We start from the raw sequence: 12656 nt of genomic DNA on the forward strand, positions 1-12656 counted from the left end.
TACCTTGGTCATTTGCTGACTCATTTACATCACTAGCTCGAACATTACCACTAAAACTACAAGTACTCGGTTGTTGGTTTATCTGTTCTGTTTCGGTACCAACATGTGAGTTCCCATCCGGTTCTGTATTTAGAATTCTTAGCAGAAAAATAGTGTTCTAATCTTTTCATTGTTAAAGTTTTCGCCTCTGTTTCTTTCACTACAGTTCATTCAAGTTCAAAATGACCACTGAGCACTGACGGTTTCGCCAGCGGATCCTAACCTTCATTTTCACTTTTGTTCACTTTCCAGGAAAAGGGGACTCATTCCAAATAAAGATTAAATTTGAAGTATAATTGTGGCAGTAACTGTCAAAATTTACAGGTTCTTTTTCTGTTCGCTAGGAAGGAAAAAAAACTGATTTGTGTGATCAGTCAAAAGAATCAGTCTTAAGACTGAGAAGATAACTGTGAAGTCTGCTTGTGCTAATAATCTGAACGTTACAGGGCAAAATTCAAAATTTCTTGGGGGGCTGAGCCCCCCGGGCTTCACCCGGAGGGGAGGGGGTCTTGGCTCCCTGCCCCCCCCCCTCCCCCCGTACTCTATGCCTATGCATGATTAGCACAAAAGAATATTCATCAGAAATCAAGGCTAGGTCACACAAAAGAAGTATTATATACTTCTTGTCAGCAGAGGCTTAATTTGCTATGGGGCAGGGAGAAATGCCCCTCCCCGACATCGGTTTTCCCCCCCCCCCCAGATTGAAATTTAGCTTCTTTCGAAATCTTGTCAAAACTGATACAACTGAAGAATTCAAGCATCAACAGAAACAGATCAGTTTTTTTTTTCAGTACATATTTACCTTTATAGTACTACAAAGTACCTTCATATTACTTTTATAGTTCAAAATAGTATCTTTATGGTACCAAATGGCTTGTTTTTTTATTTTTACTGTCATTTTCGCTTGATTTGGGAAAATTGGCCACAAAATGATGGAATAATGACAAATCATAGACAAAAAAGCATAATCACTAAAGGTAACACCTTTTTATTGGAACATTTAGTGGGTGCATAGCCACTATGAGGCCAATTTGCGCGGACCTGTCACGAGTTTTTCTATCGAGGAAATTGTAGCCTAGTAAAATACACAGTATTGCACTCCATTCCGATTAATGGACGATTTTTCTGGGATTTATTGGTTTTGGTAGGATTTTTGGGACTGAAAAGTTATCTGTTACGAGCTGCCTCACCATTGTATTATATTTCTAGGCATGAATGTATATTGAGTCGGAGGTGATAGGCACCAGACTCCTTTTACAGTACGTTAGCTCCTGCTAATGGAAGAGCACAGCCAAGTGTGGAAAACCATGTTGTGACCGAGATGTGCCCAGAATTGCGCAAAACCTCGATTCAACTGGAGGTATCAGGGACTTCTTGTTGTCCGGCTCTCAGCCAGCTTAAGCTTTCCGTATGGACTTAAGAATATGTACTAGTCTCTGACCTGCACTAGTAGACCCATTGCTTTTCCTGAGGCTATAACAATTTCAATGATTTATATAAGGTAAAAATTGCAAGTCTGAACCTTACAACGTTACAAAACAACTATAATATTGGCAATTTGGAGCGTTTTGAACTGGACTTGATAGAAGTTTCAGAAACCTATATCCCAGGGGTAGAAAACAAAGTTATGTGACATAGAATTTATTCACACAGGCAGAGAAGCTTCTAAGATTTGCTTAGTTGGGAAAATATTAATAATAGAATGCTCATTTTAAGGCTAAAAAATGCAAGAAATTAAGTCATAGCAGTACAAGCCCTTGTGGAACTGACTGATGGAGATAGATAACAGAACAAATGGACAATATCCTAGATAAAAACATAGTATCCTTTTAGGGGATTTTAATGAGCCGGTTGGTAGAAATAGGGATAGATGGTATGGTAGCCTAGGTAAATTTAGTGCCCGAAAGGAATATAGCAACGGTTATAGACTGCAACAATTTTGTACGTGTAACAATCTAGTTATAACCATTACAGTAGTATTTGGTCATAAAATAGCCCATAAGTTAATATGATATTCAGATGACGTAAGACAGCTAACCTTATGGATTATGTTATTGTAAACTTTAGACTGAAAGGATCGATACAAGATACAAGGGTATATAGGATTACTGTTATTGATGTCAAAGTAAAGCACACCATTTAGTAGTGGCTGGGTTAAATCCAGTCGTCTTTTAAAAAGGGTAACTACATTTCGGGAAGAAATAGCGCTGGTAGTCTCCAGGATGAGAGTTTGACAGAAACTTTTGAAGATCAGTTGAGTATTAAACTGGAGGGTCCAAAATTTTGAGAATATAGAAGATTGTGTCTTAGGGGGGAAAGTTAGGAATGCAGCAAGGAATGTTAGCAATAAACTAAGTTTGGAAGAAAAGGGGAGGAATTCCTACAAAAAGTATAAGGAGAGATCATACGAGAATAAGAGGAATATAAGGAAAGTAGAGAAAGCATTAAAAAAAAAAATAAGTAAGCAGGTTGAGGTGCAGGCGATAGATAAAATTGCCGAAGATCCAGAAGGGGCAGCCATAGGGCATAATATAATATTTTATTGGGGTGTTAAAAAATTGAGAGAGAATAGTCAACCTGGACTTGTCCCGTTAGAGATAGGAACAAGGACTAAATTAATGATAAGGGAAGAGTTAGAGGAAGATGAGCAAAATATTTTGTGATTGTGCTATTTGAAAGTTTGTGACATTATGGAAGTGAAAGGAAATTTATTTTGCGAGGAATAATTAGACAGTGCTAAAAGGATTAAAAAATAATAGGGCTAAGGTACTGATAGCGTGGCAAATGAGTGTTTGGAATGCGGTGATTGGGAAGTTAAAGATGAATTGCTTGAAGATTACGATTACGATTTTTGACAAAGGGGAAGTACCTAGTGATTTTAGGAAAATTTAAATCAAACTCTCTATAAGAAAGGTGATAAGAATAATTGTGGTAATGATAGAGGCATTAGTTTGGTTTCTGTAGGAAGCAAATTACTTAGCATGATGGTAAATTTTAACGTGGGAGATGCTGTAGATACTGTTTTATTAGAAGAACAGTGTGGTTTTCTGGGGAGAGTATGTGTCGACCAAATTTTCCCAATTAGATTAACACCTAAGAAGCACTTGAGTCATCAGAACCCTCTAGTCTTCAGTTTTATGAATTATGAACAAGCGTTTGATTCAGCCGATAGAAGATCTTTAGCGATGGTCCTATCGTTGCATGGTATACCAAATAAATACATCTATATATCATTTTGATGGACTTCGTCTTATAGAATACGGCAAATGGTATGGGAGAGCATGGAATAGAATGGGAAAGTAAAAATCTCCTACACTCAGATTATGCTGATAATTTGAGTGTTCTTTTGGAAAACACTAGTAAAATGAATAATGGTTCGGAGGTTTTGAGAGTTCAGGCGGCAAGAATAGGTTTGAAAATTCATGTTAACAAGACCAAGTCACTGAGACTAGAATTAAACGAAGGCGAAGAGGTAAAATCGGGTAGCGAGTAAATCGATCAAGTGGATAGCTTCACTTATCGGGGTGGTTATTAGTCAAAGTGATGGATGCAGTGAAGATGTTGAAAGCAGAATATCTAAAAACCAGGGTGTTTTTTCACAGTTGAAAAAGTTTGAAAGAATAGAAAGATAAGTCGGCGAACCAAGATTAGAATATTGGAGGCTATACGGAGGATTTGCTAGATGTTTTCAAAAGGAATTCCCTACGGATCGTTTGGGTACCCGTCTGACTGACAGTATTTCAAACAGTAACGCCTTCGAAAAATATGGTTCTGTCCCGCTTTCTATGGCTATAGTGGGAGAAAGGTTGAGATAGCTAGAACACGTTTTTCGGATGAAGGATGACAAATTACAACTTGATAGATAAGATTGTCCTTTCCAGCTATCTATCTAGGGTTAAACGAAAATCAGATTTTCCCTGAATTGGCTGGGAAGAGATGACAAGAAAAGATTTCCAAGAAACTAGAATTTCTCTTGAGGGTGTAAAAAGGGAAGCTATAAATAGATGGGGACGGAGAATTGTGCACTGCTGTGTTGGCCTTATGGGGGTTGGTGCTGCCGTGAGTTGTTAGTGGTAGCAATATCACTTTTAAAATTTATTTTTACAGTTAAAGTATATTTCTATGAAATTTACGCTCTCTTTCAACCAAATATTTTACGGCTGAACTCACAAAACCTGTTATATTCAAAAATTTCTTATTCAGAGTTTACTTCCTTTCACGTTTTTTACTTTTCCACGGGTTTCGATTTACCTGAAGTAAATATGGGCTTTTTCAGGGATAACTATCAAATTTAGCTTCGTTGAATCGATGTTAAAAAAGGGCATCTGCAACCAACAGGAGCAGATATTTACTCAGTAGATCAATCTTTTGAAGGCAAGTGGAAAAGAGCAGGATGTCCTAGACGACCAAGAGTACTATTTTTTTTCTAAAAGAGCAGGTTCGTAAACAATTAAAACCAAAATTTATTCGTCACAACTGTATAACGTAAAATCAGGACACACGATTCAATAATAACATAAATTTTACTGACACCTCTTTTTGCCACTAGCGTTTCGATACTGCTTCTTCACTTCTGAAATACTTACTGTATTATTATGCATCTCTAGCCTTCTCAGGGTTGGACAATATTTATTTGTATGCGCGTTATCGCCCGTAGCACTGCAAAAGGGGCACACGTGGCGACGTAAGATGGGGCACACAACCTTACCATTTTCTTTCAGCGCGTGACTTCGGTAAAAATGCGTTTGTTCCCCATTCTTCTTACAGAACGAGCATTCCTAAAATCGAGTGACGGACTTTAAGTGGTTGCATAAAACAAATTATTTTGAACGAATAAAACTGAATTGCGATTAAACTCAAAAGCCGAGTAAAATCGATCAGGAACTTTAATCGAGGCTTTCAGAAGCTAATCTGACAAAGTCTACCTTATATTCGCTTAAGCTTTAACGTTGCGGTAGATTTGACTTCTAGCTTTATAGAGATACAGGGATATTCCCAAAAATAATGATTAAAACAGTGATAAGTATTGCAAAATACAACAATATATCACGTTTTTAGAAGCTAATCAGGCTAAGTCCATTAAAATGGAAGCTTATAAATATTCTCTATACTCGAACACGTACTAAAAAAAATGAAATCTTATAGCAGGTTATCAGTAAATAAGAATGACAAATAGCTTTTTTTATTCCCCCCCCCTGTTTTTGTTTGCATATTTGGTTAAATCGGCCAATGGGAGGTTAAAAAAAAAATCACAGAATGTCTGAAGCCCAGGTACCTGGGCTTATATGGTATGCTGCAAACTTACCAAAAATGAAATATCAATACGCAACAAACAGTGGCACCAACTCACGAAAATACAGGGGGGGATGTACTTTTAACTAGAGGGCATTTTTTTCTGAAAATACCAAATGAGTATTTTTCAATAAAAAATACAAAAAAATGTAGGGGGAGGGACAAATGCCCCTTGGACCTCCAAATCGATGCCATTGGCAGCAAAAAGAATAAAATGCCAAATAATAACAATTATCTGTCTGAATAAAAACTAGGAAAACGTGTACATGCATTGCTGTCAAAACATATTTGAATCAAAAATGTGCATAGAATAATCCAACTTTTCAATGAAATGTTTTAACAGGGTACAGCCTAATTAAAAAGGAGTAAATATTTTCTTTTCTTTTTAAATGCCATTTTTTGTTTTGATGCCAACCGGAGTGCAGGGATTCAAAAAGGGTTAAGTTCCAAGGCAAAGACCAAGAATAGTCTGGGTCAAGTTTACCCCAGGTTAAATTTCTTTGGAAAATACTATAGAAAAGAGCAGAGTAAAAACGATGGTTTAATTTTTTTTCTGGGAAGCAGACGGCATTTCAACATCTAACAACAGCAGCCCAAAACTTTTTTTTTTTGCTTGGAACATGTTATGATTTTGGATCGCCGTGCTGCACACATAATGTGAAGTTCAAGGACACTATTTGAAAAAAAGATCGGCTGTTTAGTGAATGAAAGACACAATGTTAATACTAAATTATTTGAGAAAAAACTACGTTTTCTAAAGAGTTAAAGAGGCTGAGTCAAAAGTTCGAACCTTAAAACGTACAGGGATTAAGAGGTACAGTTGGGGGGCGGCCGCCCCCCAAACCCCATGCTTTCGCAGCCTTTAAATAAAAAAAAAATTTTTAACTGAAAGTAAGGAGCGACATTAAAACTTAAAACGAACAGAAATTATTCCGTATATGAAAGGGGCTGCTCCCTCTTCAACGCCTCGCTATTTACACTAAAGTTTTTCTTGTTAAAAAAAAAGAGTTGTAAGAAAGTCAAACTTTAGCGTAAAGAGCGAGGCGTTGAGGAGGGCACAGCCCCTTTCATATACGGAATAATTTCTGTTCGTTTTAAGTTTTAATGTCGCTCCTTACTTTCAGTTAAAAAAAATTTTTATTCAAAGGCTGCGAAAGCGGGGGTTTGGGGGCGGCAGCCCCCAACTGTGCCTCCTAATCCCTGTACGTTTTAAGGTTCGAACTTTTGCCTCAGCCTCTTTAACTCTTTAGAAAACGTAGTTTTTTTCAAATAATTTCTGCACATTTTTGTGCAGTTTATTACTTATTATTGCTTGACTAACTGTTAGCTGATCGTGTCAGGAGTTAAAGTTGGGGGGGCTGCCGCCCCCCAAAACCCCTGCTCTTTAAGATTAAGGAGGCACACATGTGCCTCTTTAAAGAGTTATTCTGGAGACGCCTGTTGAGCCGAAGGATTTAATAGATTGGATTTAAAAAATAAACTGAGTTTCTTTTTTAAACTTTAAATTCAATATGAAAAGAAATTTCTCTGACGGGGAATCGAACCCCAGTCTTCCGCCTGACAGTCAAGAGAAGTGAGCAATGTACCAAAGAGACGTTAAATTACTTTTGTTCTGTGCGATGTATTTTGGACGCAAGTTAACCCCCACAAAACCTGATAGTTGTTTTTTTTAAAAAAATGCAGGAGTAGTCGGATTGAGCGGAAATTTCGAGGATAAGTTTTCAGACCCCATGATAGCTCATCCTCTAAATTTCAGCCCGATCGAACAACGTTAAAGGGGGGCTGTGTTGGGAAAAATTAACATGGGTTCTTATAGGAAAATGAGGTTTTTCGTAAATGTAAATTCGGGGGATAATTTTTTCGATCTAAAAATATCAAAAGGCCCTAACAGGTCAAATTCTGCTTTGAATGAGTTCTCATTTACCCTGATCCGGTGCCAGCTGTGGCCTGTAGGCGAGGCTAATAAAAAAAAGAACTTTAAGTGGCTATATCTGGTTTTTGGAAAACAGGGAGGGAGTGATCGGATTGAGCTGAAATTTCAAGGATAAGCTCCCGGGCCCTAGGAAAGCTCAACCTCTAAATTTCAGCCCAATCGGACAACGTTGAAGGGGGGCTGTGGTCGGAGGGTCGAAACTTCCAGCCCACTTTTACCCATGAAGATAAAGTCGGAGGGGGTGAAATTTTGAACGTTTCTTAGTTGGAGCTTGGGCTACAAAATGCGATCACCGCTGTCTCTCTGCGACCGCTAGGACCCGAAATCGCTTAACATTGTGGTGGGTCGCCTCTTTATAGAGGCACAAGTGTGTCTCCTTGATTCAATAGGTTGTCGCAACTACAACCTAGGAAAAAACGAACTCCAACCTATACTAACAGAAAAATTTAACTCTTTTTTTTTAAAGCTGTCAGTGAGGAAGAATCTCAATTTGAAGGGGATTCTGAAATGGTAACTGTCTTTTCGGCTAATCTTGGTAATAAAAGTTGATATGCGAAATTTACGGGAATTTCAAAGAACATCCTGAAATTCTATGAAAATTGTGTCGAGCATAAATGAAATCTGCACCATCGGAATCACCAGGGTCAAAAACGCCTCATTTTAGAAGTGCCTTGTAGATAATAGTGGCATTACAGGGGGGAGGAGAGGTATTCACCCCCGTTATATTTTTTGTCAACCCCATTAAATTTTGAGAAACAACTTATTAGGTAATTTCATATATTTTTTTGTATTTGCATTTGAAAAATTAAAAAATCCCCCCCCAGATTTCGAGCAATACATCCCCTCCGACATTTTCATTAACTGACATCGCTGATAATAAACCCTTGTTGTGAGTTACACAAACTTTGCTTGTCTTTTGTCTCAGTCAGATAATTCGAAAACAGACAAATGAAAACAGTATCCCACCCAGGATGTTGCGCTATTCCCTGTGGCACTGAATCTAAGGTAACAGCATAAAACTTGTACTGTAGCGGTACGGGCATGAGTATCTTTGGGTTCATATCCCTCTCCTAACTTGATGAAAATTGCAATTTTTTCTTTGACTTTTATAATAGAAGTTGGAATATGTTTACCATTGTTCAAAATTAAAATAGATTCTGTGCATAAATGGATTTTGAATTAAATCCACCATAGCTTTAGTGTTACCATTTCTGCAGCATCGATTGGTTACGTCTTCAGATTAGCTAAATATTTCCCTTCTGATTTAATTTTGCTAGAGAAGCCCTAATTTCAGACTGCATTTACAGCCACGTTCCTGCTCTACTGATCTCAAACCAAGAATAAAAAGTAGTAAGTTCTATAAAAAAAATTTCAGACTCGTTATAAATATAAATACTCTGAACATTTTCAGAGCCTAATACATGCACAAAATGAATTGGATTGAGTTGGAACCCAATAACCTTAAACCATGAAGTGATTTTTAATAGCTCTACCATCCCACTCCACGATAGATGTATGAAGGATATTACGATGAATTCTTCAGTTTTTAGAAGAAGAAGAATACCCAGCACCTCTTTATTTGAGGACTGGAAATGGAGAAGACCACCACCGAAAAATATTACTTTACCATGTAATCATATGCCAAATTAATATTTGAGGACTAGAAATTGGAGAAGACCACCTAAATGAAACATTATATATACTTTATACTGGGATTTTTTTTTTTTTTTTTTTTTTTTTTTTTTTTTTTTTTTTTTTTTTAGTTAACAAAATTTCCAGATAGATCGCTATTATTCTGTAATTTTTTAGTGGCTATACCTTGAAGGAATTGTTTTCTGACTTTAAACTGTCTATATACTTAATAAGTAATTTTGAAACAACCGAAAGAAAAATCTTAGAAAATCGCAGTCTAAGGTACGAATAAGGTGAATGGATTAAGGCATCAAAAATGTTTTTTTTTGTATAAATCAAATTAAAAGTATTTGAGGTAATAGCACCATCTTTAAAAGTCCGGTACTCCTATGTTAAACGGACTCTTTTATATACTGCAATAGAAACCAGTCACGAAAAACCTGTTTATGACGGGTTAATTCACAAGACATCGCTAAAGGGTAATACAATGTAAAGCGTGGTTTTCATTGCGTATACGATATTTAAACTGTTGTTTTTTAGGGTTTAGGAGGGGGGAAGGTACCTAGGTTAGGTTACGTAATAATATATGCTATGCTTTACCCCCCCCCCCCCTATTGTGCAAATATATAGCCCAAATTTGTTTCTAAACTATTATATATTCATCCTATTTTATTTCATTAGCATTAACCAAACTAGCAATATATAAAAGAGTCCGTTTAACATAGGAGTACAAAAAGTCCTTACCATCCTATGGGTTCTTGGATCCTCAGTGTTTGAGCTTGAACTCTGACCTGAAATAATATTTTTATTATAGTATATATAAATGAAAATATAAATTAAAGCACAATATAAACAATTTATATAGTAGGCCTATATGTAAGGAATAAACCACATATTTGTTAAACATGTATATACCAAGATTTGCTAAATGTTCGCTAAAAATATTTACTAAATATGAACACAGTCAAGTAGGCACGATTTAAATTTTTCATTTATCTCTTCTATACATGCCTGGACTTACATCACTTGTATTTATTTCGTCTATAAAACTTTTTTTAAACTAACACTTGTTGCTGAGACGCTAATTCAATCCTTCAAAACATTTATCAGGCCCAGGTCCCTCTCATCGTAAGCTAAAACATTGGCTTAGGGCACTGACGGGCACAAATTGATCAGCTACGAAAATAAAAGAAGATTAAAAAAAGAGAAACGAAGAATTAACTTTGCGCCGATTTGAGCCAGACTTTCTCCAGTCATGTTTTGTCTATAAACGTGTTTTTTTTACCAAAAATGATTAAATCAGTAATATTGCTAGTTTGATTTCTGCCACTAAGGTTAAGCCCCTAAACTGGACTGTTAGGTGCACCTATAAAATATTCTAATATTGTATTATGCAATCCTTTGTACAGTATATATAAAAGCAAAAATTGGTGCGTTTGCATATGACATTGGTTAAGGACATATTTTCGGATTTGTCAAGATTTATAAGTTCAAACGCATAAGGATTTGAAAAAAATCCTTTAAGAATTGTGTTGCTAATCTCAAAATCCTTTAAGGATTTCGTCGAAATCCAATACGTCTAAGCTTAGCATTAGGAAAGTAGCCAAAGAAAACGATATAATTTACGACTACACAACTGACTAAAAGTCAAGATTTGGATTTGCGAATTCCTTTGGGTTTGTCAACCTAGCCTACTGATAAAATGGAATATATTACAGTATTTCCAAAACTATGAACGTTTTTATTTCTAAGCGAAATTAAATAGACACAAGGCCAAGGCCGTACCCATGATTTTTTTTCGGGGGGAGGGGGTAAAAGATTTTTCGGGGGAGGGGGGGGGGTACACAAAAAAACAACTCAAAAACGCATAAAAACCTGTTTATAACCATTTTTGTTATGTTTTTACGAGCCAGACAAACATTTCGGGGGGGGGGGGTTAAAACCCCCTTACCCCCCCCCTGAGTACAGCCTTGCATAAGGCTAATAATCCAATTTCTCATTGACTAGCTCGAGTGTTCGTTTCGCCTTTTTGGCACCTAGGTATTTTTGACAAGCAATATAACTAAGTTATAAGACCAAGCAGAGGGCTGGGCCAACGTAGCATTTTTCAAGTTAAAATTAGCCGTATTCATTCACTACGGGGTATTTACGTCAACTTTTAAACTACGACTTCTGTCTAGGTTAAAGTTAAAGCTAAGTTTGGCTGGTTTTTTTTTTAGGCTGACTTTTTAGTTTAAGGAATTTTTTCAGTATGTTGGAATATGGTACTGTTCTAATATCTGCAACACACGCGCTAAGTGAAGTTTGGTTATTGCTAATGAAATATAACAAAATAGGATGAAAATATAATAGTTCAGAAACAAATTTGGGCGATAAATTTGCACACTAGGGGTTGGGGTTAAGCATAGCATATATTAAATACGTATCCTAACCTAACCTAGGTACCTTTTAGTCCACCTAAACCCCCAAAAAACTAAAGCTTACATATAGTTCCCGGAGTGAGAAACCATTTGTAATGCCTATTTTTATACAGCGTCTCGTATAAGTACCCGGTAACTTCGCACGTGTGTTACAGATAATAGAACAGTACCTTGAGTATTTTTAATATAAGATTTGTGGAGTGACTTACGTAACATGCTACTTGATGGCTTGGATGAGCCAATTGTCTTTGTTCAGTTTTCATATTTTAGAAACTTAAAATAATTTACCAAGAATACACTACCTTTTATCTGAATTAATTTACAGAAAACTTTTTCGACAAAATAAATTTTCAACGAAAAGTAAAGAGTTCCATTAAACCAAAAATAAGCAGAAATAAAGTGGAATAATCTTCCAAGCGTATAACTACCAGAAATCACCATCAAGTGATAAATGAAACCCAAAACAAACAGAAATTACTGTAAATAACTGAGTCACACTCAAAACGAGCAGAAATTAACATGAGTAGGGCCGACACCCCCCTTGACTTCTGAACACCAGAACATAATTTGTACTTTTACTGAAAACAACATGAATTTTTAATGTTTTCACTGTTTCAATTTTAATAAATCAAAAATTATTAAGACTTTAAGGAATAAAAATCAGTACACGTATACTAAACTGTCAATTCACATTCATTTGTTGTTGTTGCTTGTTTCTCTTTTGGAGGAAAAGTTTTTAAATTAATTTCTGTCCGTTTTTTATTGACATAGTCTTTTCCATGGAAAAAGAAAATAATATTTTAAATATTTCTGGTTTTTTTTCCTATAAGAATTCATAGTTTGCTTTTTGTATGTTGGAAAAATATTTTTTACATTGTTTTTACAATATAAGCCCTTTTGACAGTCTGGTCACAAAAAAGTATTGTTTAATTTAGTGTTATACCTCCTCAAGTTGACCTAAAAAACAAAACTTAATACCATTCCAAAAAAATGGTATCAATGCTCTTTGACAACCCGGATATACTTAAACTCTTTTGATTTAGTTAAACTGTAAAAGAAGAAGTAGTAAAATTTGTAGCCCTAAAAGTTTCAGCTTAGTGCTCTCTGTCGTTCTTCGGACATTGCTAAGATGTTTTATTGGTAACCAGCATAAACAGAGTGCCTTTTGATTTAGTTTTAAAGCACAATGTGCAGAATGCATAACTGTGGGGGTTGACATAAACAATATCCCTAGAGATATAGTTACTGGATAGTTTGACTATGCTGAACAAAAAGGCTATCTAAAGATTTTGATTGGATGTGACTGGAAAATCAATGGGCTTAGAAAGAGGGCTCCTTAG

General features: G+C 36.0%; 1 protein-coding gene across 1 annotated transcript in view; it reads right to left on the reverse strand.

The window, feature by feature from the left end:
* Positions 1-4484: 4484 nt before the first annotated feature.
* The window catches only part of LOC148943556 (uncharacterized), a 42327-nt gene continuing 34155 nt past the window's right edge, over positions 4485-12656 (reverse strand). Inside the window, exons 5-6 of the mRNA XM_089101028.1 lie at positions 9641-9687; positions 4485-4817 (exon numbers count right to left, since the gene is read on the reverse strand). Coding sequence (XP_088957154.1) covers positions 4563-4817; positions 9641-9687 — 302 coding nt within the window. The 3' untranslated portion in view covers positions 4485-4562. The remainder of the gene's footprint in view (positions 4818-9640; positions 9688-12656) is intronic.

The sequence above is a fragment of the Artemia sp. Qi Xiang Cuo genome, chromosome 15 (assembly GCF_049724085.1).
Source record: "Artemia sp. Qi Xiang Cuo chromosome 15, ASM4972408v1, whole genome shotgun sequence".
NCBI lineage: Eukaryota > Metazoa > Arthropoda > Branchiopoda > Anostraca > Artemiidae > Artemia > Artemia sp. Qi Xiang Cuo.